At 54.3% G+C, this 27,408-nt stretch overlaps 9 protein-coding genes across 9 annotated transcripts; 8 read left to right on the forward strand and 1 right to left on the reverse strand.

Moving 5' to 3' along the window:
• Positions 1 to 915: 915 nt before the first annotated feature.
• On the forward strand, positions 916 to 2,916 carry NCS54_01267400 (Amino-acid acetyltransferase, mitochondrial; the record flags this gene model as incomplete). The annotated part of the gene is made up of 2 exons (XM_053157900.1): positions 916 to 1,140; positions 1,192 to 2,916. The coding sequence occupies 2 exons, from the start codon at positions 916 to 918 to the stop codon at positions 2,914 to 2,916; spliced, it is 1,950 nt and encodes a 649-aa protein (XP_053013875.1).
• A 973-nt stretch (positions 2,917 to 3,889) lies between these two features.
• On the forward strand, positions 3,890 to 5,377 carry NCS54_01267500 (BAR domain-containing protein; the record flags this gene model as incomplete). Its single annotated transcript, XM_053157901.1, has 6 exons — positions 3,890 to 4,080; positions 4,185 to 4,266; positions 4,331 to 4,413; positions 4,489 to 5,089; positions 5,145 to 5,276; positions 5,342 to 5,377. Exons 1-6 carry the CDS (start codon positions 4,037 to 4,039, stop codon positions 5,375 to 5,377), a joined length of 978 nt encoding a protein of 325 aa, XP_053013876.1. The 5' UTR covers positions 3,890 to 4,036.
• A 586-nt stretch (positions 5,378 to 5,963) lies between these two features.
• Positions 5,964 to 6,856, forward strand: NCS54_01267600 (Hypothetical protein; the record flags this gene model as incomplete). The annotated part of the gene is made up of 3 exons (XM_053157902.1): positions 5,964 to 6,556; positions 6,631 to 6,735; positions 6,793 to 6,856. Exons 1-3 carry the CDS (start codon positions 6,015 to 6,017, stop codon positions 6,854 to 6,856), a joined length of 711 nt encoding a protein of 236 aa, XP_053013877.1. The 5' UTR covers positions 5,964 to 6,014.
• Positions 6,857 to 7,262: 406 nt separating this feature from the next.
• NCS54_01267700 (Hypothetical protein) lies at positions 7,263 to 8,495 on the forward strand (the record flags this gene model as incomplete). Its single annotated transcript, XM_053157903.1, has 1 exon — positions 7,263 to 8,495. One exon carries the CDS (start codon positions 7,263 to 7,265, stop codon positions 8,493 to 8,495), a length of 1,233 nt encoding a protein of 410 aa, XP_053013878.1.
• An 8-nt stretch (positions 8,496 to 8,503) lies between these two features.
• Positions 8,504 to 10,579, reverse strand: NCS54_01267800 (Hypothetical protein; the record flags this gene model as incomplete). The annotated part of the gene is made up of 10 exons (XM_053157904.1): positions 8,504 to 9,320; positions 9,367 to 9,467; positions 9,515 to 9,574; positions 9,639 to 9,800; positions 9,863 to 9,883; positions 9,939 to 10,064; positions 10,129 to 10,206; positions 10,260 to 10,357; positions 10,423 to 10,459; positions 10,517 to 10,579. The coding sequence occupies 10 exons, from the start codon at positions 10,577 to 10,579 to the stop codon at positions 8,504 to 8,506; spliced, it is 1,563 nt and encodes a 520-aa protein (XP_053013879.1).
• A 4,845-nt stretch (positions 10,580 to 15,424) lies between these two features.
• Positions 15,425 to 17,530, forward strand: NCS54_01267900 (PAS domain-containing protein; the record flags this gene model as incomplete). Its single annotated transcript, XM_053157905.1, has 3 exons — positions 15,425 to 15,452; positions 15,514 to 15,810; positions 15,885 to 17,530. The coding sequence occupies 3 exons, from the start codon at positions 15,425 to 15,427 to the stop codon at positions 17,528 to 17,530; spliced, it is 1,971 nt and encodes a 656-aa protein (XP_053013880.1).
• Positions 17,531 to 18,282: 752 nt separating this feature from the next.
• Positions 18,283 to 19,326, forward strand: NCS54_01268000 (Protein YIP; the record flags this gene model as incomplete). The annotated part of the gene is made up of 3 exons (XM_053157906.1): positions 18,283 to 18,364; positions 18,447 to 19,017; positions 19,077 to 19,326. The coding sequence occupies 3 exons, from the start codon at positions 18,283 to 18,285 to the stop codon at positions 19,324 to 19,326; spliced, it is 903 nt and encodes a 300-aa protein (XP_053013881.1).
• Positions 19,327 to 20,506: 1,180 nt separating this feature from the next.
• On the forward strand, positions 20,507 to 22,093 carry NCS54_01268100 (RanBD1 domain-containing protein; the record flags this gene model as incomplete). Its single annotated transcript, XM_053157907.1, has 4 exons — positions 20,507 to 20,872; positions 20,930 to 21,515; positions 21,565 to 21,962; positions 22,022 to 22,093. 4 exons carry the CDS (start codon positions 20,507 to 20,509, stop codon positions 22,091 to 22,093), a joined length of 1,422 nt encoding a protein of 473 aa, XP_053013882.1.
• Positions 22,094 to 22,797: 704 nt separating this feature from the next.
• Positions 22,798 to 26,366, forward strand: NCS54_01268200 (Hypothetical protein; the record flags this gene model as incomplete). Its single annotated transcript, XM_053157908.1, has 2 exons — positions 22,798 to 24,292; positions 24,349 to 26,366. The coding sequence occupies 2 exons, from the start codon at positions 22,798 to 22,800 to the stop codon at positions 26,364 to 26,366; spliced, it is 3,513 nt and encodes a 1,170-aa protein (XP_053013883.1).
• Between the last annotated feature and the right edge of the window lie 1,042 nt (positions 26,367 to 27,408).

Here is a 27,408-nt window from a genome sequence, read left to right on the forward strand (position 1 = left end):
GGCTTTCGAGTGGAATCATAGTGCCTAGATTTCCCATAGTCAGTACCGAGCCAAGCCACCTATTACCCAGTTTACATAGTCTATATGCATCGAATGACTCCATTCTCAAACTCCTAGCTCCTTAGCCCAATTGCAGAATAACAAATCACATCAGCTACTGAAGAAGGGCACAGCGAGGACAGTGCAAATCCACCTACCCAAGCAGATTGGTGCTCGCTGGAGGGCTCAAGGTGCTGCGGAGAGACACCCCAGAGTGATGGATTCCTACCTGTCGCCATCACCCATGTCGTGGAGCTCGGCATGACGCAACTGCCGAGCTGGGGTAGCCGGAGCTCCCATCCCCGGTCGTCTGAATTGACTCAATTGCCTGCCGAGTCCTCGAATAGGTACTTGAGCACCCTAACGCAATGCCCACTGTCCAAACATACAATTCGCCTCGGTTGAAAAAGCCAGAAAGTCTAGAAGGTATAAAGCCCACGTTCAACCCCTGTCAAATTGCTAATAACCCCCTTATTATGGTTTAGTCTTGCCAGAGTACCGACGCCCTGCAGCATCACCAAGGCGACATCGGCGCAGGGCCGAGAGCTTATCGGCTTATCGGCCACATCTCCACCAAAAAAGTTGCTTCACCCCCACCAACCCACGTCCATCTTTGTAAGTCGCGCTGCTTGCTTTTTGACTCACGAACCCCAGGGTTGCATCCCGCCATCTTCCTCGGCCCCTTTAGAAAAAGAGTATTGACCTGGCTGTCCCTCCAGCTATGCTTTGCAGCTAGCATTGATCTTACTCCCCCTCAAGGCCGCTCCTAATCGCTCTGATCGCAGGTCATCCGGGGGAGCTGCTGTATATCAACCCTCGTCCACTTGTTATTCCGGGCTCGCCCGGGAATCGTCATTGCCCATCGTCACCGGCATCATGAGCTGGCCTCGCGTATGGGGGAAGGCCTCTCGCTGCGGTAATTGTAGCCCAGTTACCGAACCGCGCATCGCGGGTGCTTCACACGCCGCGAGCATCCTTCGGCCCCGGTGCCGCGGCTTTGCTTCACAAGCCAACAGCTCGAAATCATGTCTCGGCTCCGGTGCCGCTCGATACATGTCGGCGGCATCCGTAGCCCGTGCCAAGAAGAAGGTTCTTGACCGAGTATGTCAACCACCTGGTGATTACTTGATTTGCTACTGACTCGTTCATCAGGACTTCATAGTCTCTGTTCTGGAGGTGTCACCGACAAAGAGAGACGCCAAAGGCTATCTCCAGAAGTATGCCGACAAAAGCCCCAAGTCTCTTGCTGAGGCGCCCAAGTTCTTTCAGGGTGATGAGCAGCAACAGACATCACCTACTCCGTCAAAACCCTTGCATGTGGCCATCATGAAGCTTCGTGCTCCACAAGAGCTCGACACAGAGACTCTTCGTGGGGTCGCAAATACCTTGTCCCAACTACACAAACTTGGCCTCTTGAGTGTCGTGGTTATAGACTGTGGCACCGATGAGAACCGCCTCACCTTCCAAGATCAAGCATTCCGCCTCTGCGAAGCCATTGATGGGTTTGGAGACATCGGAGCACGTCTAGTTAAGAACGCCATTGTGCGTTCAGAGGACAATTCCCCTGCCGACGTTCGGGTAGAGGACCGGGGCTTTATGGACCGCATTCTTCGACACCGCATGATGCCTGTCATACCATCACTACTCAGCCGGAGTGAGACTCAGGCCCCTCAGCCGGTTGATTCGAACAAGGTCGTTCTGGCTCTCACTAGGTACTTTGCGGGTTTGCAGTCCAGTGGCGCAGTTGACTCGACGGGCACGAAGCTCCACCCCAAGACTGTTGCCTTGGTCGAGAGAATCATTATCCTCGATCCGCTCGGAGCCGTTCCAATGACAGGTCGACCGGGCGCTTCACATCGGTTCATCAACCTTGAGCAGGAATATGGATCCATCCTGAAAGAGCTGATGGGCCCGGATGGCTCACCTCTTGCGGAAGAGAGCCCACTCCGTGCCTCAATCACAGCGCATGCTGCGAACTTGACTCTAGCTAGGGATGCCTTGGCTATACTGCCGTCCACTTCGTCAGCTCTTATCACTACACCCGATGCCGCGGCTAATGTTGTTGCGACTACAAATAGAGCGAACCCAGCGCTCGAGGATGAACCGTTCGAGTTTGGTGGCATGGTCACAACCCGACGCAAGAAGAACCCCCTCCTGCACAATCTGCTCACGGACAAGCCCGTCTTCTCATCGTCACTCCCGATCGCACGTGCCCCGGCAAATTCCGGCAAAGCACCACTCATTGGGGTATCAACGGGTTCGACACTGCTTAAACGAGGCATGCCCCTGACAATATTCCCAAATCCCCGCGAGAACCCATGGCGCCCACCTGAACCTGGAGGCCCTAGGCTTCGCCTGACTGACAAAGACATCGATCTCCCCAGGCTGGTTCACTTGATCGAAGATTCTTTTGGACGCAAACTGGATGTCGACGACTATTTGAAGCGGGTTAACGAGAACATTGCTGGCATCATTATCGCTGGAGAGTACGAAGGTGGTGCCATCTTGACATGGGAACGCCCAGAGGGCTTGGACGATCAAACTGCACACGAACAAGGTCGCTATGTTCCGTATCTGGACAAGTTTGCCGTTTTACGAAAGAGCCAAGGTAGTGGTGGTGTAGCCGACGTTGTGTTCAACGCAATGGTTCGGGGCTGCTTCCCTGATGGCGTCTGCTGGAGGAGCCGAAAGGACAACCCGGTGAATAAGTGGTACTTTGAGAGATCAACGGGTACAAGCAAGCTGTCAGGTTGCAACTGGACAATGTTCTGGACGACGCCAGGATTGGATCCCCGACATCCGACGCTTCGAGATTACGAGAGTGTCTGTCGTGGTGTGGAGCCTTCATGGACGGACAACAAACACATTTTGGACTGATTGGAGGGGGATACAGGTTCGGGACAAAAAAAGACAGTAGCGAAGGGAGGGAGAGATGGATTTCTGGCTCGGAATGTTGCCTACCTATGCTGAGCAATAGGAAATGGCCCTTGAACAGATATAACGAATCAAGCATAATGAGTTAAGAGAAAACACCCATTGCTAATACTCCTTGGGCAATAGCGCGAGTATACCGGCTTATGTATTGCTTCACGCCCATTTGTGGTTATCAGTGGCCTGTTGTGTACAACTCGTTCGAGGCCGACATAGTTGAGCATTTTTGGTCTCCTTGGTTCTTGGCAATTGTAGATAGTGAGGGAGGGAGATCTCCTTGCTATCCCCCATGAAGGGAAAGGCAAGCCAGTCTCGGCAAAGGCTTGTCGAGAGTATTAATGGTGCGTTGTTGTTGACAACCCTGGATGATCTGCTTTCTCTATCTGAAGCTTTGGGTATGTTATTGCTGTATTATTATTGCTGAGTTGCTTTGATCCCCGATTGGCTCATAGTTGAGGTCCTCATCTCCAGTACTGTAGATGCCTGGATCCTAGGCTCAAGATGACCTAGTGGTGATGCCGTTACGTGTTCATCAAGAGTGATTCGTCATCAAGATGGCTTATTGTCCATGAGCAAGGGCAATCAAGTGGCTGATTATGCCTTCCCCTTTGGTGACTTTAGGCTCCCCAGGGATGAATTCCACGTGACTCTTCAAGCGTTACTCGTCTGGCGGGCAGGTAGCGAGCGAGTCCCGTACAGCGTACCTTGCTGTAGCAGCAGAGCTAGGGCCACCTTGCGGATCTGCAGGTAGGTCGTCGGCCCGTCCTGGCTGGAGCCTTGGGGCCCGGGGGGTAGCAAGCCCCTGGAAAAGGGAAAAAACTGGCTCCTGCTGCAGCTGCGACAGAGCATTTCGCTTCTGACAGCGCTCCAGGCCCATATCTACCTGCCTGCCTTGACCTGCTCCGTACCTACGCTGACGCAAAAGCCAATTCTCCAGCTTCCACCATCCTCCCTTTCCCCCCTTCAAACCTCCAGATATTCACCTCCCCGACCTCGAGAGCGCGAGCGCAAATCCCATTTCGACAGACCATTCATTTTCTCGAAGCGATCCGGAAATACCGCCAAGATGGATTTCAGCAAGAACTTTGGCAACATTGGCAAGAACCTCTCGTAGGTGCTCCCCTGGCCGATGACAGCAGAGCTGCGCAATCTCCCTCCCGAAGCTCTACCAGCGTCCCAATTCCACCCGACCATGGCTCACCACGTCAATATAGCAGCTTTGGGGCTCAGATCACCCCCTTCGCGTCGCGCACCTTTCAGTATACAAAGGAGCAGCTTGGTCAGGCTGAGGACAAGGTGGGTTGCGCCGTCTGTGCCTTATCGCGCTCCCGCTGTGGCTAACCTGACATGTGGCATACAGACCCAGCTCCCTCCCGACTACATTGACCTCGAGAAGCGTGTCGACGCCCTCAAGCAGGCTCACCAGAAGATGCTTGCTGTGACGTGAGTTTATTGCTTCTACGTCCTTGCCCCGGTACGGCTTCCCTTGGGCGTGTTTATCTGACACGACGCTTATAGCTCGCAATATTCCAACGAGGCCTACGATTACCCCCCTAACATCAAGGAGACCTTCCAGGACCTTGGCCGCACCGTCAGCGAAAAGGTTCACCTTCTTTCCTCTGCCACCTCCCCCGCCGAGGCCCAGGCCGCTCTCGTCGCCCCTCCTACTGCCAAGCCGCAGCCCAAGACCTTCAGCCATGCCGTCGCCCGCGCCAGTTTGTCTAGCAGCCAGCTGCTTCACCAGCACCACACCGGTGCCGGTGAGGACCCTCTGGCGACCGCTCTGGAGAAGTATGCGCTTGCATCGGAGCGTGTTGGTGAGGCCCGTCTTGCCCAGGATGCCCAGATTCAGAGCCGTTTCCTGGCTGGCTGGAACACCACCCTTAACACCAACCTGACCTTTGCTACTCGCGCTCGCAAGAACGTTGAGAACTCCCGCCTTTCCCTAGATGCTGTCAAGGCTCATGCCAAGGGCACCACCTTCAAGCTTGGTGGTAACGCACAAGGTGGTGAGCAGCACGACGAGCAGGAGCTGAGCCCCGAGGCCCAAGAGGAGATTGAGAAGGCCGAGGATGAGTTCGTAACCCAGACTGAGGAGGCCGTCGGTGTCATGAAGAATGTGAGTTCTGTCCCTGAATGATATCCTCGAAGTGTGGTCTTGCTAATCGGACTAGGTTCTTGACACCCCCGAGCCCCTGCGCAACCTTGCCGAGCTGGTTGCCGCTCAGATTGAGTACCACAAGAAGGCGTACGAGGTGCTGACTGAGCTCGCCCCCGTCATTGAGGGCCTGCAGACTGAGCAAGAAGTGCGTCGTGCCTCTGCTTTTTGAGTAGAAGTAAATGCGTTGAAAGGGGCTGACATTCTGTCCAGGCCGCTTACCGGAAGAGCCGCGAGGAGTCTTCCTAAGTCAGATTTGACCAGCTCGTGAGTAGTGGCTTGGGATAGTGTTGCTCAGCAGCTGCGTGACGGGATTGCTGGATCGATTTTGCGATGGACTGTGTGTGATCCCCGCAAGTGCTGCTTGTATTGTGCCTTTTCCTTATTTATTTTTTGTTTCCCTGTGTCGAGATTACTTGCTATTTCTGGCAGGTATCAGGTATTGTCTTGGCCAAGGTATTGAGATATCAACCAACTCAAGATGAGGGTTTCTTTTTTCGTCCTTATACGTGTATCAGTCCTGGGATTTGATAGTTGTCCAGGACCAAGACGCGCAGTGATGTGTGATTGCTTGAAGGCTGGATGTGAGGTCTGCTTTGACCATTTCACGAGTATTTGGATCCCTTAGAATAGACCAAGTCTAACGACTTTTACTGACTGTTATAATGCCATCCGATGCCAATGGTTGAACGTATCAATACCTCGAAATGCTGGAACCGCATGGTAGCCGGACGAGACTCGGAGCTCCGTGGCTCACGTGACCATACACGTGCCGGCCAGATCGGCAATGCTGGGGCTAGAGTCCAATGAGGTCAATTCAATTTCCTCTGACCATTCCATCAACCTCGAATCCACGACGAAGCCATTGCCAATTGACCTCGCCAGCATGCGGCCGACAGCTCGTGTGTTTGCGCGCTACCTGGAGGCTGGTACTCCCACCGGCCTCACGGGTCTCTGGACTCATGCCACGCCCCGATCGACGCTTCTGTACCTGTACGGAACGACCCTCAGCAAGCTCCAGAACATCCCCGAGACGTCCATGTACCGCCAATCCGTCGAGGCAGTGACCAAGCACCGCATGTCCCTCGTCGAGCAGCTGGTCCCCCCGGGCTACGAGGAGTGGGCGGTCCGCGCCAAGGAGCTCGTCAGCAAGAACTCGTCACAGTTCCGCGTCGCCAGCGGCCGAGTCGACGGCAGTGAGGCCCGGACGGTCAAGATCGGAGACAAGGTCTTTGTGGTGGGCCGAAAGCACGAGGAGGGCGACATCCGGCTCGAGGAGTGGAACGGAGAGGTCAACGAGGGACCCGAGTATGAGGGCATCCGGACAGCGGCCGAGCGAGAGGACCAGGTCGTCTGGGCGGAGCGCAAGCCCCTCGAGAACCACGAGCAGGTTGAGTGGGAGGATGAGCCCCAGCTCACTGCTGACCAGTGCGTTTCCCCCCGTCTTGGATATTCGGCAATTGGGAGGTATAGAGTTGGGCTAATTAATTCCCGCGGCATAGGATCTCGGAGCTCGAGCACAAGATTGGCGCTGGCCTCATCGAGGAGGTCATCCAGGTTGCCGAGGGCGAGCTCAAGCTGATTGAGACCATGGAGAAGACCAAGGTGTAAGTTCTCATGCTTCCATATCACCTTTTCGAAGCGGTGCTGATTGCCAATTGCAGCTGGGAGGACCTCGAGGAGAAGCCCGTCGAGGGCCAGTGGACGTACTTTGACCGAACCAACTAAACCGGCCGGGAGGATGGAGGATGATTTTTTGTAAAAGTAGAGGGGGAGCTGTGTACATATGCTGATGGAGCTGGGTTATTGGTCTGGTCAATAGAAACGAGTTGCGAGCTCTGATTGATCTTGAATGTTGACGCAGCTCGTAATGAATCCTCTCTTGCTTCCAATGCCATGACGTCTGCCGGATTGGGCTTGAGGGCCAACCAGTAAAGGCCCTTTTGCATTCATACGTCCGCTCTGATCCCTCTGCAATTGGTTATATATTCTTATCATCCTCAATATGTCCATGAGATCATACCGTCCACAAGCAACCCAAGAGCCGAGATGGTGGGGCAGCATTGAAGAACTCCAAGGCTTCTTCAACTTCACCTCTCACAACACAATTACCCTACAACTACATAAAAAAAAAATGTCTTTTCTAGATCCCCCATCTTTCTCACAGCAGAGCAGGTCCAACAAACGCAAGAGACCTGCATCTTCTCTTGACGATGACTTCCCTAGTTCACTTCCTTCTCATCTCCCCCACGACTCCATCAACCCTCACAGCCACACCCCCGGCAGAGTCGCCCAGTTTGCCATCGCAGGCCTCTCGGAGACAGACTTGGACCCGGCTCAGCAGATCCCCGACTTTCCTCACCGGGGCCTCGACCGCAAGTCCGTAGGCCGTATCGAGATTGAGCCTGAGCCTGAGCCTGAGGAGGATCCGGACACGGATGCCGATGAGGATGCCGCACCTGCAAAGAAGAAGACGACTCAGCGGAGGCGTGGCGGCCACTTTGATGTCCTACTCCAGTCTATCCACCATTTTCTCGACCAGGCAGAGATAGAAAAGGCCTCGCGCGCTTATGGTGTGCTCCTTCAGCTCCGACCTTCAGGAGGACCCGTTGATCTCCGCCATCATAGCCTCTGGGCCATCGGCGCCGAGATCCTCATGCGACAAGGCGAGCATACTTCCCCCGAAGACGACAAGCCCGAAGATGAAAAAATGGCATTGCCGAAGAGATGGGGCCGTGCAGCAAACATGAACAAGGTCAAGGCCTACTTCGACACCCTCATCCAGCAGCACCCATACGACTATAAACACCCACAGAGCATCTCGGCGCTAGATTTTTGGCTCGCCCTTTTGAGCTGTGAGATCTACAACACTCACACAGAGCATGTGCTAGCCCTGGAGCGCCTTACACGGGACGCAGACCAAGATTCTCGCCGCGGGTCCTTTGGTCATGACGATAGTTTCGGTAGTGACGACACAGAGACTCAAGAGGCCCGGTTGGCGCAGAGAAAAGAGGAGCTCAGGCTCCAGGCACTGGATGCGATGAAGGACGTCACCAAGAGAATGGATGAGTTGATGCAGGATATGCCTTACTCGAGGAACCAACACTATCTTCGACTACGCGCCATGGCTTCACTCTACATCGCTGATCTGGTCCTCCCTACAGGACCTACCTCAGCTGCAAGATTTCAGCAGGCACAAAGGGCAAGGCAAATGGAACAGAAAGCGGCTAGAGATGAGCTGCAAAAGATTATAACACATGGAGGCGAACTAGACGAGGCTGCAATGGCCGTCCTCAACCCTCCTGAAGATTCTGAAGAGGATACATCTATACCGCTATACTCGAGCCTCCCCATCCGGGGGCTCTAATTATCGCCTCAGTGGTCTGGATTCGGGGTACTATGAGTCGTCCCCGAGGTCTTGGCCGCGGGCTTGGTGGCCCAACGTTGGAGGATCAACGCCGTGTTCGAGCTGCCCACAACCACACACCACTCACCTCCTGGACTCCACGCTGCCTGCCTGCCCACAAAGTTGGCTGATGAGGACTCGGTCTTGTGTGCCTTGAGAGGCTCATGAGGATCTTCCTGGCTATACCTAGATGCCCAGGTTTCCAGAGTCTCAGCATTATACTCTCCAATCTCCTCAGTCGCAGCCGACCTAGCCCCATCACTTTGGCCGGCAACCGATGCCTCCTTGTCAGCGGCTCCATGTCGAGATTTATTCCCGTCCGCCTTACGACGCGTCACAGGTCTCATCCAACTGGGATGGGGAAGGGGCTTGCTCTTGTCTCGAGCAGGGTCTTTCAGTGCTTCCATGAACTCACGGTATGCCATCAGCCGCTCCAGATCCCAGAAGAAGACATTGCCGCCAGCGTTGCAGAAGGCCAAGACTGGGTGTTGCCCGGGCACGAAATGCAGTTTGAAGCGCATGAAGAACTGCGGGCCACAGTTGGGGGTATGGAACTGTAGCAGCATGGTATACTGGGATGGGCATTGTGGTGATATAGTAGGCACGAAGGCAGATCGTGTGAGTCGGCTGGCTTCGTCGTAATTAGTCGGAACGGTAGTCTGAGCTATAGGGGCTATGCTCTGAGGCGGAGGAGGGTTCTTGGATGAAAAGCCCTCAATCCTCCAGAGCGCAATGACGTTGTCGTGGCAGGCTCTGGACAAAATACAATCGCCATAAAATGCCACACTGTTCCTTGTTAGCTGTGAGACTGATGAATCAATGATAACCCTACCAATCGATGATGCCACTATGCACCGCTGATGTCGAGAAGTGAGGATAATGAACGCGAATGGGGGTAGTAATAGGCTCAGTAGGAAGATCGGGAAGCGTCCACTTCGCTGTGTTAGCTTGTTGACCAATGAGTTGGGCATATCAGTTACCATGTTGATGATTTGGTCATGACCAGCGGACAGAATGTAGCGACCAGTGTCATGAAATGCCTATCCGAAGAGAAGACAGGTGGTCAGCATTGCATAAAGACGTCAGGGATTAATAAAGACCAACCAGACTCAAGAGATCCCAAGAGTGTCCTTCGCCAGCGAGAATGACAAGACATGGGCGTTTGCTGTGGACTGGGTCGAGACTCCAGACACGGACACTTGTATCACCTGATGCTGAAGCGATGATAGATGGGTCGACGGGCGAGGTCACCAAGTCGTTGACGTCCTGTATGTTGTAAGTCTATGCCCGAGTTTATGCTTGAGCTGAGAGGGGGCATGTGGACATACACCTCCATGGCCAGTGAAGCACTAATGTCGGCAAAGTCAGTACCCGTCGTGTCACACATTGAATAGCATAAAATACCCTGTAAAGCTTTCCGCTAAGAATGTCGTAGATCTTTACTTTCGCATCAACTCCGCCGATGCAAAGATAGGGAGCCCCTGTGACGGGGTCTTTGGTCCATGTGCAGCAGCACGCGGATGCCTCAACCTGAGTGGCTATTAGCTACGAGGGCCCTTGAAGAGTGAGCATAGACAGTCAAGTCAGAACTCACATCATCGTCTCTTATCACCGATAACACCTCGCAAGGTGTGGTGTCGTTGGAGGTTTGGTTGAGTCTGCAGATGACGACCTAGAAGAAAATCAGGAGCTGATCTCGCAAGTAATAGCCCTTGCATAACTGACATGCTTTTTGCTGACTGCCGCAAACACGGGGCTCGCATCCAGGGGTTGGTAGGGGCAAAACTTGACATCAAAGAACTCTGATTGCAGGAAAATAGTCCCTGAGTTAGCAGCATGCGAGACTGGACTGGCTTGCACCAGTGTTGGGGAAAAGGGGGAAACACACCCGCGACATTGTCATTCTCAAGATACTCAGTGTCGTTCTAAAAACATCTAGATTAGCTTATGAGATCCCAAATGACAGAGTATGCAAGACTCACCTCGAAACCGAATGATGAGCGTAGCTTGGGGAGCTCAAAGGCATTGTCGTCAGCGATGGCCATGTTGCCAAGCTAGATGAGCGGCTACAGCCGTTACCGACTGGGTTCCTGGGCAGAGATGGGGTTCCGCAAATATGTCATGTACTGGGGTAGACGGCCCTGCGCTGCGTGCTGCGCGGTTGATTGCTGGTGTGGTGGAGGCTGCTGCTGTCTGAGATGGAGGATTGAGATGAGAGGCTCAAGAGGTAAAGTTGATGGCTGGACGCCCCAGGGAGAAGCTGGAGCGGCGTTGTCCGAAACGAAACACGTAGGAAGATCTTCTCCGTCGAAATCTGATTCGTGAATGTCTGGGCCTGGCCAAGAAAAGAGTAAAGAATGAATGACGGTCCCCCTAGATCAAATCAAATCAAATCCCTGTGACAAAAAACTGAGACGCGATGCGATGCGCGTGTGGTCGAGAATGAAGCCTGCCTGGTTCAATCAATGCCCGCCAGAGAAACAGCGGCAAGTGGGGTCGAGGCAGAACCGCCTTTGCCTGTAATCGGGTTAGCGGCCAACGTTGGGTACCCCGTACCTGCCTGAGGGAATTGCCCGGCACTGCGAACTAAGGCAGCTTGCACGGGCTTGAGTCCAACCTTGACCAGCCAGGAAAGGCAGCTTTAGCGGGCGGGTGCCACCCAAAAAGCAACGGCCAATCGCCCCTGCCGTTGACATGCTGCAAGAAAGGACCGTGATTGGCCTCAATGAAGACAAAGAGAGACAAACCTGCCTGCCATTGTACGTAAATATAACCTCGCAGCCTTGGACTGTGATGGATGCCAAATTAGATCTGGGCTAATTATTACCTCCTCCGGATTCCAACCTCTCTCCCCCTCCCTCATCTCGATCTCATCGCTATCATCCCGTAGGCCCAACGAGCTTATCACACCTAAGCGAGTGCGGTAACAATCATTCCGCGCCATGAAGGCCCCCGCCTACTGGACTGCCCGTATTGATACAGACCAGGTCCAGACGCAACGGCTCGAGCCAGCACTGAGCAGAGCCTGTCCAAGGCTTTTCGTAGACCTACCAACCAGGCTGTGGGCTACAATGCTCGGGATCTTGAAAGGTTCCACAGGTTTTTGCACGGAAGCTCAGGACATCTGCAGAAGCAGTACCCATGAGCCTCGAGAACGCGGAGCAAGGGGACTAGGGTTGCCGGCATGCATCAATGTCACCTACATCATCACAGCATCGTACGGGCGCGTGCTCGATCTGATCTGGTCCGATCCGGATCTGGTATGATATCTGAGCAGTTAAGCACGCCAATTCTGAGCGTGCCAGCCCCGGATCTCAGTCAACCTTGGAGCCCGGCGCCATCTTGTCTCGTCTCATTCTTTGACCTCATGAGTAACAGAGACGGGAGACTGAGAATACTGGATGTCTGAACCAATCCGGTGCCACAGCGCCGACGCGAGTCCTCGTTCTGTCGAACCCGAGCACTTCTAGCCTTGTCGTACGGCGAGACCAGGGCCAGCTCGGCGCGTCCGCTTGTCAAGGTCAACCGGAATGACCGCATTGCTCAACTCGAGGAACGGAACACGGACATCCCGTTTGGACAAATCTGAGCAGTCATGTTTGAATCCCCGAGGCGTTTCGGTGTGGACATTGTCCAAGTTTTCATCGTGCTAAGGACGTTGCCGACACCCTAGCCGTCGATCATGCCAGGGCAGGACGAACAGGTCCGGCTCTAGTCGCGGGAAGCAGCCGGTGGTATTGGGGAGTGGGAATGCGTAGACGTGCTCGCAATGTCTTCCTGACTGGCCGAGGGTCACTCCAGGGTCACTGTTGCATCCGCTACCGTAGATCCCGTACTGACAACTTCAGGGTCACAACACATACGTTCGTCTGTCCTCCGTATCCCATGGACAAGGAACGAGACAATTATGCCTCCATCCGCTGGCCCATGTGGCTTGGAAATGGACGAAGCTAGCCACCAGCTGGCTACCCACGAGGATCCGCAGTGCTACGGGTGAGGCGCCGTCGGCCGAGGCCATCCCGCGTTCTCATCACGGTTCGGGTTTCGGTCCCGCAGAGAAGAAGGCGTTGGGACTGGGTGATGAGGTTGCATTGAGGCGTTGATGAGTTACGGAGGAGGCAATGCCCGCCGCAGCAAGGGCGTAGAGCAAGCAGCTGACAGCCTCGGAGAAAGACGGTCAAATTGGGCAAGTTGACCGTGGAGCAGGCATGTGTAGGTAGGTACCTAGGTTGACGAGCATCCTGGCTGCTGCTTCTCTTGTTGCTCTTGCTGAGACGGACAAAAAGGTTTATGTCTTGTACCACTCTGCCATGCCTCCATCCGGCTGAACATGCTCCATCCCTGGAGGTGCTTGCTTGCCCCAACAACACAACTGGATACAGACAACAGTCTCTAGACTGCATGGATGGACTGGTTAGATGCGGTGTAAGATGCAGATGCGACTGGGCAGGCTGGATCTGTCGTAAAAGATACGGCGGGAGAGCCTTCACCGAAAGATGGGCCCGCTTCGCCACTCTTGCTTGCCCTTGGCTTGTGTCTCGCCTTTTCTTTGTCCATCTCGATGCAGAGTGGTAAAAGACGCATGCCTCATGCTGGGATGGGAAGGTCAAAGTGCAGCAGCGTACATGATCCGAGGCATTGTTGCGTATTGCACATCATCAATCACAAGGCAATTGCATGGCAGGCTCTCGATTCTGGTGTAGATTTGGGGTTGTTGCGATCTCGACAATCTCAGTCGTCGTCTACCGTCACATCGGCGGTTTTAGGCCGCCCCTCCATCAAGCCATGATCGGCCTTGCCAATTCCGTCTTGTCTGGTCATTGTGCTCAACGTCATTGCCCATCCCCATCCATCCATCAATCCACCCATCCATCCCCCGCTTGTCAAGGCCAAAGCCAAAAAAGACGTCCAATTACTAGCGAGAAGTGGAAGCGAAAATGGGATTTGCCTGCTTGTCGATCCTCGCTTGCACGGGCCCTGCCTGGATCATGAGAACCGTCACAGAGCTGCTGCCAATGGTGAAGCAATCAAGCCGTGCTCTGGTGCCCTTGATCCTTTTTGCTAATAACAGGCCGTTGACCTTGCTCCTTGCTCCTGGCAGCTGGCGTTTTATCTTGTCTCCTGCTCCCCCCATCCGAATCCATTGATTGATTGCTTCTTTGCTTTTCCCAAACCACGACGCAACGCATCCTGATGGGACCTTGAACATCCCCGCCATCCACTTACAAGCTATCCTTGACACCCTCGTTTCTGTCAAGCCACGAAGAAAGCAAATCCCCCTGCCCTGCAGCCTCTCGCCGTTCCCTACGTAGTAGAGGCTCCAACAGCCCTGCGCCGAGCCCGGGCTACGACCAAGCGTGACGAGGGTCGAGGGTGCATCCGAGAAACGTCGGGGTTTCCTCATCATCGCTGCAAGCAACATCCTGTGCCTTTGTGGGTTGTACCTCGCACGTAACGCGCGCGAGCGCTTGCGCACATAGTGCATGGCTGGAGGTGGAACCTGCTGGCATCCATCTATATGCTGCTGCCGCTACTTCGTATGCTGCGCTGCTGCTTGACATGACGATAGCCCTGTCGTTGAAGGCGTTTTCAGACGTTTTCTCGACACGGTCGTCTCTGGCGGGTAGCAAACAGAGGGATACGGCAGCAAGCCAGCATTAAAGAAACAGAACAAAACAAAACAAAACAAAACAAGAGAGCAGACTCGAGACGTCGAGGTCAAAGGCGTGCGACCTTGTCAACCGACCCTTCGCCCTGTCCAGCTGCACATTTCCGCGACCGCAATTTCCATCTGACTTCTCACTTGGCCGACCAGGCCCTGGTCGAGCCACGAACAAAGATCTCATTTTTCAGATTTTACTCCCTGTTGACAGACCTCATTTGGCTGCTCTCCTACTTGCTGCTGTCGTCTCTCGTCCCGGATGCTCGTCGCTCCGGCTCTGGTGTCTTCCTAGTTACCTGCCGACATATTTGGATTCCCACAGACCCCGGTCGCCATCAATTTCGCTGCTGGAGGTGTCCCCGCCATCAATCATCCTTCGCCGCCATCTCTTCCTGTCTTGCTCAATTATTGTTGTTCGCTGCGCTGCGCTGCCCGCACACGCGCAGACACATAAACCCACTCTCATCTCCCCATTCCCCTGCCCTTCCCTTCGCAGACGCCGCGAGAAAACAACACTTCTCGGACAAGCCACCACCGCCCTTTTTCCCTCCCCTTCCATCCAATTCCCGTCCCGTACTGTACCAAGACTTTTTCCACCCCAAGACTGCTAGACTCGACGACTCGACGTCCCCTGAGCTGTCACGTTGCGGTTGCTTCGTCCACCTCCAACCTCCCGTACCCGCAGCCCGCACCGCCACGGATCAGTAATCACCCTGACCATCCCCCGACGCCGCCCACACTTGCTTGACACTCTGGCTTCTGGTCCCTTTTCCCGCGTCTTCCGGGGTCTCGGCCGTCATTGCCTGCCCCTGTCACTCAAATCCTCCCCCTGCCAGGCCCGTCACGTCCCTTGTGCCCAGAAGCCTGGTCCTGGTCCTACTGCCGACTGGATCCACTCTTGGCAGTTGACGCCAAAAAGAAACAGCCTTGGGTTAGCGGGTTATACATATCCATGGTTGGAGCTTCAACCCACTTACACCACATTTTCAAATCCTCCCTCGACTCTGGTTTTATTCGTTGCCGGTTGAATCCCCCGCGTTGCGTTACGTTGCGTTGCGTTGCAGCTTGTTTTCGTCCTTGATACCTTTTGAGAGAACGTCTCTGGAGGTCGAGCGGTATAGGCCAGCACCTGACACTCCTCCCTTTGATCTGCGTCGGTGAGGTACTACAAGGGCAGACCACTTAAACTGTTTCCGCACAGCTCGCAGCTGCTGCGCCATCGCCCCTCATGGAGCAGACTTTCATGACAATACACAGTGAGTCGCGTCGGCCACTCCCAGGCCCCCATGATGCAGCTTCTCTAACACGTCCCCCAAGACTTGGGTCCGGATGCAAATATCCTCTATGCGTCCGAGTCCGTCATCGACATCCTTGGCTACACTCCGCATGAGGTGCTCGGCAGGTCCAGCTTCGACTTCTTCCACCCCGACGAGGTACCTTTTGCCCGATCCGTGCATACTCGTGGCGTCTTGCTGGACAAGGCTGCCGTCCTGCACTATGCACGTATCCTCTCTCGCGATGGTCGTTGGGTAAGCTGCGAATGCTGTTTCACCATCGTCCACGATGTCCTCGTCGCATGTACCAGTATCTACCGCCGGGGTGAAAAGAGCGAGAGTATGTTTCTCGATGGATCAAGCTGCCATGCTCGGTCAATACTGTCATGTGGCAGACACTAACCCGAGATACAGGGCGTGCTATCGAAGCACCGCAGATTCGACGCATCTTTTCTTGTTCCCCCCGAGACCCGCGTTACCATATGTTGGAACACCTGTCGCCTAAATTCAAGATGTCGCCGATGGAGCGCGAGCCTCGAGCGGCCCTTATCTTGAATCGATTCACCCGGACCCTGACTGTCATGTTCGCTACCGAAGCCATTGCCTCTATCCTGGGTGTGTCTGCCGACCAAGTTCAGCACAAGAGCTTCTATGAATGCATCCGAGAAAGCTCGCTGGACGACGCTTTCAAATGTCTTGAAAGTGCCAAAGCCAACGACTCGATTGCATATCTGCGCTTCTGGTCAAGAGACCCTCGAAGACCGGAAGACTTTGAGAACGAAGCTAGCGACGACGAATTGGACGACGGAGAGGACGCTGAGGAGGGAGAGGAGCAATTTGAGGAGGACTCTATCACACCGCCTCGAAACCAAAGCACATCAGGACACGGGTCTTTAACACCAAAGAAACCGAACCATCTGCCTGAAAGTCGACGGTCCAGCGATTCGGAAGGAGGTGGCGTGAAGTTGGATAGAGCCATGGACCTTGACTCTAACCAGCAGCTAAGCCCTCAGATCAAGGTCAAGGCAGACGTTGAGATGCAAGACAGTGGTTCCTTGAATGACGAGTCATCATTCGAATCACGAACTGCAAGCTCAGCAGCTATGGCTTCCATCTCCCAGACTGACAGCTACCGAACACCTCCCACACCGCAATCCCCGAGACCAATGGAACGCTCTACTCCTAGCCTTCGAAGAGCGCGCAGCCAGCCAAGACAGCGGCTTGCCCCGTCTGTCGAGTTGGAGGCGGTTGTTTCGTGCACTTCTGATGGGCTTGTCGTCATCCTGCGTCGAGCAAGACCCCAGATCCCGAATCTACACCCTCCCTTAGTCCCCTCGCATTTCGACAACGGCCTCTTTGCCGCTCCGTGGGGCCAGCAACCCATCCAACCTCAGTGTCCACCAGAAGTGTTGTACAACTTTCGACCTCCACTGCTGCCGCAGCACATGCCACTCCGAGAGAACGTCAAAGCTGCGGGAGGTCCCCCAATCGACCAATTGATGCGGTCTATTCGAGATGTCGCTGTGTTCGCCTGGGCTCTCGTGGGAATAAATGGGAATCTGGCCTCATACAGTCACGGCCAACCAATGGGAGAGTCTCAGCCACCAGATGGTCTTCCCGTTTGGGATCCTGCTGCAGCGCAAACATCCTATCAAGGCCCCGAGAATCAAGCCGCTCAACGTTGGGCGAGAGAGCGCCAACAACAAGGGGCGCAATTCATGCAACGTGATTCATTATCTACAGGCTATCATGCGGATGGGCCTGGAAGTCGCAACACATCTGGCATGGGATATGAGAACTATTCCCTGAATGGTTATGGAAACCGTGGAAACCAATGGTACTCGCAACCACCAGCCTTTCAACAAAGCCAGGAAGCGCTGGCACAGGATTACTGCTACAGAGAGCAGATGGATCCGAGAGCGACGGCTCCTTCGGATTACATGGGTACGACACTTCCGCCACTGAACGGGTGGAGTGACGTGCACCAAAGACTGGGGAGCTCTCAGGTACCCTCGACACTGGCCGAGGACCCCCAGCACCATCGTTATAGGTGGTATTAATGCACAATTTTGGAAAACGAGAGATCAAAGGACAAGGAAGGTAATGTAATGAAGTATGACGAACATAGAAGTTGGCGTCTTGCTGCTGCTCCTTATCGTCCCCGGCAGAATTGGAAACCCTGGATTCAAGGGAGCTGCCCGGGACGGGTGCAGTGTTTGTAACAAGTGATGAACTCTTCAAATTTGTCCTAGATACCCATAATATTCGAGCGATAGCGGAAATGATAATTGTGTGTTTTAAGTCTGTCGTTCCTGGGAATGGATCGTGATGTGAGGCGGAGTGGGTTTGCTGTCGATGTCCATCCTCCACCAATACAGCCCTACCAAGAAGACAGCCAATGAAATATCTAGCTAGCATTGGTCTCCATGCTGTAAGGCGCGGGTTCTTTGGTTTTAACATGGCACTGGACTGGAGTACAAAGCCCTTAGCATTGGATTTCAAGGGATGATGGGAATGTACGTACCGTGTCCCGTTTGGGTTGGTGGACGCATGTGATTGGTTGTGGCCAATTAGAAGCTTGGGCCACCCTTCGTCAAGGGGTTGTTTCTGTAGAGGCAACCGTGGAAGTTTCGCAGAGGGCGATACGTCAGCTCCACGCTCAGCAACTTTCAACCATCAAAGCCGCGACATCGTCGACCGCTGCGAAAAGCCGATACGAGGAGAATCGCGAGACTTTGAAGACAGCCCCGCGATCGTCTTTAACCTACGAATCATCACCGAATCTCTACTACCCTCGCAGACAGCTTAAACTATGTCCTCGTCTAGCGCTCGAGGGCACTATGCCAACCCACCTCTGGAGGATGAGGACGACGATCTGATTGACCCCGATGATGGTATGTGGCTACTATCTTTGCCTCAGCTGGATTATGAAGCAGGGGATTCTTTGACTGCTTGTGGAAGCTTACACCAGCATAGCCGATCTCAACGATTTCGATGACCCCCTTGCGACCAATTCGTCCCGTCAGCCTCTGTCAGGCAACATCGGCTCCAGCTCATCATCGCAACCGCTGAACGAAGGCTACCTCACCTCCCGAATCCCCGGAGAAGACCGACGAGCCCCCCAGAACACAATTGACGAGTCAGTATGGGACACCCTGCGTCGCGACTTGCTTGCCGTATGGGCCAAGCTGAGGGAGGTTCTGTATCCGCGCTACCTCTTGGGCGGTACCATGTTTGATTCCGAGGGAGGTCTACGCGGCGCGTACTCCAACATCCGTGGTGCCGGTATCTCGGGCACGAGAGAGGAGCTGACCGGACTGGCGAGCCGTATGGTGGATGCTGAGGCTCTGCTCCAGAGCAACATGTCCCCTGGTCTACGCGACTGGGACCTCTGGGGCCCTCTCATCTTCTGTCTTCTCCTCAGTCTCCTCCTGAGCTTCACTGCTCGCGGCGATCAAAGGGATGCCGTGTTTAGCGGCGTCTTTGCCATGATCTGGCTGGGCGAAGCTGTGGTGACACTGCAGATCAAGCTGCTGGGAGGCAACATGTTCGTCTTGACCCAAGTTCCCTTTTCGTGTGTTGTGGATTCGCTAACATGTCATGCAGTTCCTTTGCCCAGAGCGTCTGCATCATTGGTTATACCCTGTTCCCTCTGGTCCTCGCTGCGTTGATGTCTGCCCTGGGCCTCCACTGGATTGCACGCATCCCCGTCTACATCATTCTGATTGCCTGGTCACTTGCCGCCGGTGTTAGTATCCTGGGCGGAAGCGGTGTGGTGAAGAACCGAGTGGCCATTGCTGTCTACCCGCTGCTCGTATTTTACCTCGGCCTGGGTTGCTTGTGCTTCATCAGCTAAACCCCCACTCAGCCTTTGAGAGGATGCTTGCTTCTGGTTTGTCGGGGGACGGAAAGGAGATTCGAGCCCTCGAGGTTTAAAATCTGGCTCGTGTACTTTTACTTGTGATGAAAAGGGATTCTACTAGAACTGCGGTGTTGGATGCGGTCGAACAAGTGTCGTCAGATGACAGACACCAAGGACTTTCTGTATCTCGTTGGGAATTTGTATCCATTGTTATCTCGTACCTACTTTTAGAATTTGAAGTGAAACATGCGCATGTTATTTTCCGAGGCGCAACGCATCTTGGTGGACACGGTATGCAAAGGGGACAAGCTTTATCGTCTGTGAGAAGCTCAATGACTGCTCCACGGTGAGCTTGCCACTGACTTATACAAGCTTGCCATCTATCCCACACCGCCCTGTCTCCCGTCTTCCCCGGCGAGCTGCCTCCATGGATTCAAGGATCCAAGCATGCTAGAACCCCTGCCGCAGCAGAAGACGACGAACGGGCGGCTTGGAGATTGGCGATGTGAGCCATTCACAGCCACTGGCCGTGCGGCTAAGGCAAGGGACCCGACGAGACGCCCTGGCCGAGGTGCTGGGGAACAATAGACGGCTGGTACATTAGCTCAAGGTACATGCTCCCTGTGTCGACCTCCCCCTCCCCCCGATTTCCAATTACGAGTATATCCATCTTTCTTAATGTCAGCCCTTTTATCATACATAGAACCAAACGATCGATCACACTGTTGTTCGTTCCCGTTTCCTCTTTTGGGGGCTGAGATTGATTACCCCTCCTTCCGGCGCAGGCGCCAGCCCAGCCAGGCGTGGGCGGTGAAGGTCTAGTTTGGTTTTGGTTATTTTGACGTCGGCGACTCTACATTCTCTTGATTGGAGGAGAGCACTCAAGTCCTCAACCGCCAGCCGACCTTCGTACCTAGTCCAGCATTGACGAAGACCCAACTCACACAACCCGCGAAGCCTGATCTCGAGACCAACGCATCGCACCATTCCTTGACTCTAGCAGGAGCACGACCAAACTCCGTCTGTCGCTTCTTATTCGATCGTAGATCCAGTGACGAAACGAAGTCTGAAACCATCTCTCTTTGCCGTACCCGATCAGCTAGCAATCAATCTCGTTCGTGCCCTCGTCAGTCCCGCCGTCATCACGCCCGCCGAGCCGCACAGCCAGCCCGCCATGGCCGACGACGCACCCGACGCCAGCCCCAAGAACGAGCCCCTCAACATCGAGACCAAGGAAGACGCCGAGACCCGCGCTGCTCGTCGGGAGCTTAAGCAGTCATCCATCTCCGACACAACACCGTCGGCCGCTGCAGAGGGCTCCGACACGGCCAATGCCTCTGATGCGCCAGACAGCGACCTGAAGGATCAGGTTGCGTCGCCCAAGAAGAAGCGCGCGCACGACCAGCTCGAGGGCGGCAAGGAGGCCGAGGACAATGATGCGAACAGCGTTGCATCGACCGATTCTGCCAAGGACAGGGCCTCGCGACTAGAGCCCGAGAAGAAGCGTCCTCGCGATGAGGACTCCAACGACGCAGAGCCGGTATGCCGCCTCGAACGTCCCTTGAAGCGCGCCAGGCAGACCGCTGACTCTACACAGACCTCAACAGCTGCCTCGAGCCAAGAAGCGACCAAGGAGAACGAGGCCGGCAAGTCGCCAGCCAAGAATGCTCAACCACAAACCTCTGCCAGCGCCTTTGCCGCCTCCGGCTTTGGCAAGCTGTCCTCTGGATCATCGCCGTTCGCCAGCCTCGGCGGCTCTCAGGGCGGCAGCGTATTTGGCTCTGCTGCTGCTGGCAAGCCCTCGCTTAGCTCATTTGCGTCCCCGGCTCCGTCCACGGATGCGCAGCCCCCCGCCGCACCGAAGTTGACCTTTGGCAGCACCAGCGGCGCATCGCCCTTTGCCGGTCTCTCTTCTGGTACTAATGGTTTTGGAAGCGCATTCGGCTCGAGCGCCTTTGGATCTGCCCTGGGAGGTGCCAAACCCCTCTCGAGTTTCGCAGCCCCTGGAAAGGAACCTCTTAAGAGCGAGAAGCCTGCCAAGCCGTTTGGTGCTCCCGACAGCAGCGACGACGAAGAAGAGGACGGTGATGAGGATGGCGATGAGAATGAGCCCCAAGAGGTTGAGCGCGCCCTGTCCCCAGAGAAGGATTCCGACGAGAAGAGGAAGCTCAAGCTTCAGAAGGGTGGGTATTTATCGTTCATAACGCCAAGCTTGATGCTGACAATAACTAGTCGAGGTGAACGATGGCGAGGACGGCGAGGCTACGATCATATCTGTGAGAGCCAAGATGTTCTATCACGACAAGGAAGCAGGCTGGAAGGAGCGTGGAGCAGGCATGTTGAAGATCAACGTACCCCAAGCCTGTGTCGAGTATGATGACAACGGTGCCGTCGTCCCGGGATCATTTGATGCTTCTGCGCTAGAAGTCGATGACCCAGAAAGCGCAAGCACCCACGGGCACAAGGTTGCTCGTCTTATTATGAGGCAGGATCAGACTCACCGAGTCATTCTCAACACGGCGCTTGTTGCAGCCATGAAGTTCCAAGAGAAGGCTTCGCTGAAGTCAGTTGGAATTCTCTTTACTGCCTTTGAAGGTGAGCAGGCAAAGCCTGTGAGCATTACCATGCGGGTGAGTAGCAATGGCCTGACTTCGTTTCTGTGCTGCGATGCTGACATTCTACTGCTCAGATGACTGCTGCCAATGCTAAGGGCTTTATGAATGAGATCGGCGTCATCCAAAGGGAACTCCGGAGCAGCTAGAGGCTGCGACAGGATATATTCTCGGACACCACGCCGAGCCCATAATGATGCAACGTCCGGTCACCCAGCCCATGCGGGTTCGCGAACAAAGATTTGTATGGATGACGGCAGGGACAGGCAGGCTAGACGCCGATGCTGGAGCAATTGGCAGGGCAATCATCAGCCTGAAAGGATACAGGGCACCGCCCGGCTTGGAACAGACGTGCTGTGCAAGGGAACAAGGGATTTGCTTGCGCTACACTTCAGCTTGGTAACCGGAATCATGGATAGAATTGTGTAATCATAGCTGGGAGCATTGCTGGACCATATGGGAGCTATAGTACAACTCCCGGGCGTAGAAACAGACGAACGGGAGGGGAAACGCAGCCGTGTGCTGGTCATGCAGTCGTATTCACAATATAAATGCAGTTTGTATCTGACCAAGGTTGTCGACCGATCGAGTTCAGTCTAAGAAGAGGTCATTTATCACCTAATGAGGCACTATTGGCCTTGCTACATGCCTGCCAATATTCGTTGCAATTGAAGTTGAATCAACCGCACGTGATTTGGTGTTGATTCCGCGAATGGCTGGGTCCGGATGACGTCGCCACTTTCACGTCTCACGTTCTCCTTTTAGGACGACTCCAAACAAGGCACTATTGATTAGCAGAGCTTCCACATATCACTTCCTAAACACCAGTGATGATACCCCATTTTTTTACAACATGACAGACTCCCCTGAGCCTGGCATGGCTGACAGGCCTCCTCCTTCGTCGAGTAGGGGGAAACGAAAGCGTGAGCCTGAACGGGAACCTGGCGATGAGAGCTCAGCTGCAAGTGAATCGAGCGGATCAGGGTCTAAACGAGGCGCCAAAGGAGGTAAAGGAAAGCCGGGTCTCAAGAAGCAAGCCAGCAATGTCGTGGTGCCCTGTGTCATGGAATGGCCAGAACCGTTCAAGCAACTAGAGCGGACACATCGCGCGCTCAACCTTGTGTATACCTTTTGCACCACACGAAAACACCTCGCTACAACCTTTGATACGATAAAATCGGCCGTGGAAGTTCATACGAAACGAGGCCTCTCAATTGAAGAGATTGCATCGATGGTAGCACTTCGCCCAGAGGGTATCTACTTCGCCTACGTTGACGAGATCATGCTGCAACTGGACATCAAAGGATCAGAAAGGGATGATGTTTTCAGAAACGGAAGGTCATCAAGGTCACAGGCACCAGCTCACGATGCATCGGTTGGTGGCTATTCCGGTATGGAGAGTCTTGACAAGCAACACGATCGGGAACTTGAGCCTACGGGGCGGGAGGTGCTGTTTCTCGAGTTTCTCGATGGCGATCTGAAGCGTCAGGTCCCCAGTAAGGCGGGGGAACCGACGAACCCAAACAGAAGGCTAAGAGCAGAGCAGCTGAGGATGCCTGTCTTCAGCCAGAAGCAGATGACGAACCTCATTGAGAGGCGGAACCAAAAGTTTGCGAATGCCATTAATGTCTTTCTGAACAAGTGTGTCGAAGACAAACTGGACCCGCAAGAGACCCTTGCAGAACGGACAAAGAGTCACATCCCGATGCCATCAACGAACGAAGACTTTGCCCCAGAGAAGGCAGCAGACACCATACCGGAGAGTATTCCAAAAGAACGGAAGTCAATACCTGAGATTGTTCAAGATCTCAAAGACAGCCCGTGGTATACGGGACAGATCGTCCCAGATGGACATCGAGTATTTGAGCAACAGGAACCCGTCTATGGCGATCTTAACTTTCTACTGAGTCAGGATCTGGTGAATGCTCTGTATAACGCCAAAGGGATCACTCAGTTCTATGCACATCAATCAGAAGCTCTCAACAGTCTTCATGATGGCCAGCATGTCGTTGTGTCAACTTCAACAAGCTCTGGAAAGAGTCTAATCTACCAACTTCCAGTGCTCTACGCCCTTGAGCAAGATTACAACTCCAGAGCCATGTACATTTTCCCGACGAAAGCTTTGGCACAGGACCAGAAGCGGAGCTTGAAGGAGATGATGGGTTACATGCCTGGTCTCGAAGAGACCATGGTCGAGACATTTGACGGAGATACTCCTATGACCGATCGAAACATGATTCGAGAGCAAGCCAGGATCATCTTTACCAACCCGGACATGCTTCATATCACGATCCTACCTCAGGAGGAGCGCTGGAGGTCATTCCTGAAGAATCTTAAGTACGTTGTTGGTAAGTGCCTAGGACAAGTGCTTATGTGGTGAGGCAGCACTAATATCAGCTTACAGTGGACGAGTTGCACTACTACAACGGCCAAATGGGATCCCACATGTCATTTATCATGCGAAGGCTGAGGCGAATTTGTGCTGCCGTGGGAAACCGACGCGTCAAGTTTATCTCTTGCTCAGCCACGGTAGCCAACCCGGAGCAGCATTTCAAGACGATATTTGGCATTGACAACGTTCGCCTGATAGATTTCGATGGGTCCCCATCTGGACGGAAAGAGTTTCTCTGCTGGAACACGCCCTACAAGGACCCTGGTGACCCTGCTTCTGGACGCGGCAGTGCCAAGTTCGAGTGTGCGCGTCTCTTCTGTGCCCTTATGTTGAGGGGTGTGAGGATCATTGCATTCTGCAGGGTCAGAGCCCAATGTGAGGTGCTGGTTAGCGCCATCAAGCAAGAATTGGAGGCCTTGGGGCGCCCAGAATGCATCAACCTCGTGATGGGATACCGTGGCGGTTATACGGCACAGGACAGACGCAGGATTGAGACTGAAATGTTTCAGGGTCAGCTCCTGGGAATTGTCGCGACTACGGCGCTGGAACTAGGCATCGACATTGGCTCATTGGACTGTGTCATGACCTGGGGTTTCCCGTATACTATTGCCAATCTGCGTCAACAGAGCGGCAGGGCTGGACGCCGCAACAAGGATTCGCTGTCAATCCTGGTTGGCGACGGGTTTGCTACCGACCAACACTATATGCAGAACCCGGACGAGCTATTTACAAAGCCCAACTGCGAGCTGCAGGTTGACCTGGAGAATATGCTGGTGCGTGAAGGCCACATCCAGTGTGCGGCTTACGAGATGCCCATACGCCCAAATGAAGACAGAAAGTACTTCGGCAAAGACTTGCCGAAGATCTGCGAAGAGCGCTTGCTGAGGGATGAGATGGGGTTCTACCACTGCCACGATCGATTTCGACCAATCCCTGCAAAGTACGTTGCTATTCGAGACACGGAAGATGAGCATTTTGCTATTATCGACATTACAAACGGCCGGAACGTCGTGTTGGAAGAGCTGGAGGCCTCCAGAGCGACATTTACCATCTACGACGGTGCCATCTTCCTTCACCAGGGCAACCCGTACCTTGTACGAGATTTCCTCCCTGACAAGAGGATGGCCAAGGTGGAAAGGGTCAAGGTAGACTGGACAACTGTGCAGCGCGACTATACTGATATTGACCCTACTGAGACGGAAGCCATCAGGACTATCCCGGGGTCACGCTCACATGCCTACTATGGTACTATCAAGATTCAGCAGAACGTATTTGGTTTCTTCAAGGTCGACCGGAAGGGACGGGTACTTGACGCAGTGCAAGTGGACAACCCGCCAGTAATTCGTTTCAGCAAAGGGATGTGGCTTGACGTCCCCAAGAAGGCCATTGATATCCTTCAGGCAAGACGGCTTCATGTGGCAGCCGGGATTCATGCAGCAGAACATGCCATCATGAGTCTACTACCGACGTTCGTCGTCAGCATGCCCGGCGATGTACGAACCGAGTGTAAGATTGCGGCAAAGGAGTTTGCAAAAAAAGACACTCAGAGAAAGCGGCCAGCGCGGTTGACATTCTACGACGCCAAAGGAGGCGCAGGAGGGTCAGGTATCAGCACCAAAGCTTTCGATCATATCGACCAGCTGCTGCGGGATGCCCTGCAGCGAGTTGAAGGTTGTCGGTGTGAGCGAGGCTGTGTGGAATGTGTAGCATCAGAGTTGTGTAAGGAAGCTAACGAGGTGATGAGCAAGGCAGGAAGCCAGGTGGTTCTCAAGACCCTGCTAAACATGGAAGTGGACGTGGACGAGCTACCGATGGGTCCGGAGCTGAACACACCGGTGGGGATCGAGACGGTGGTGGTCGCAGAGGCTGTGCCATACCGGACCAAAGATGCAGTGTTTGGGAACAAGCCGGCAGTGCAGGAGAGCCAAGGCGAGTCTGGGGACGTTTCTGGGGACGCTGCCAAGCCAGGAGGTTCTGCAACTCCAGATGGCGACGGGGGGTTTGAGAGGTGGCTTGGGGCTTCGATGTAAGCATATGGACTTTTTGGGGGGGGGGGCACCAGGGCGAAGCTAGCGTAGGACGGACGGAACACGGCACGTTGGTACGAATGAGGCGAGTTACCCCTGTCAGGATTGAGGAACAAGCTTTTTTGAGTTCCGGTGCTAGACAGCCAAATGATGGCGGGCTAGTTGGCGAGATATGATTTGGTCTAGGCCTTGGGATTAGTGTAGAAACAAGATTGAGGTTTGGAGATTGCAGCAGGAGAGCGGCGTGGAAAGAAGAGAGTGATGGATGAAGCGATCAACACAAGTTGCTCAACATGCAATGATGTCGTCGTCGAGCGGCAGTTGATGTACATGCTCCTTGTCAGGGTGAGATTGTGACGTAGCGCTGGCGATCTCGTGCATGCCCAAAAGCCAAGGCTGTGCCAAGCAATCTTAACCCAGGACCCGAAAAACAACGGCTGGGCCCGTTGTGGCTGGTCATAGACGCCCGCAGATTTGCCCTGGCGCCTGTTGCTGGAAAGATGGAATGAGGAGCCGAGACGAGACCGCTGGAGATGCCGAGCTCTGTGTTGAGTTGGGCTTCATGCTGTGGTGGAGAAGGGAAAAGGATTCAGAGGCCTACAGGAGCACGTCGTCTGGCGGTCCATGCAGCTAAACTTGGCAGGGACGGGACAACAATTCGTTGACCGCATCCACAACCTCGAATCATCCCGACGTCCTCTCATTGGCATCGGGTCTATTGGATCAAGCCATCAATGAACTTGCAGGGGCCAGACCCTTTGACCCGCCAAGACCCAGACACTGCGCCCAGAAAGGGGACCAAGGGCCAGCGCAGGATGGGGGCCCCAGGGTGAAACAACATTCAGCTCGGCAACGAATGGTCACTCAACGCAACGAAAAAAGACCAAAGTGCATTCATGCCACATGGTGGTGCCGTCTTGGCAACCATAGCTAAAGATGGGGGATCCAAAAGTCAGACTATCCTTGCTTGCGCTTTCCTCGGGTCAAGCGGCCTCCTCCCTCCTGCCTGCCCTGCCAGTTATATCATGGACGAGGGCTGCGCACT

The sequence above is a fragment of the Fusarium falciforme genome, chromosome 10 (assembly GCF_026873545.1).
Source record: "Fusarium falciforme chromosome 10, complete sequence".
Taxonomy (NCBI): Eukaryota; Fungi; Ascomycota; class Sordariomycetes; order Hypocreales; family Nectriaceae; genus Fusarium; species Fusarium falciforme.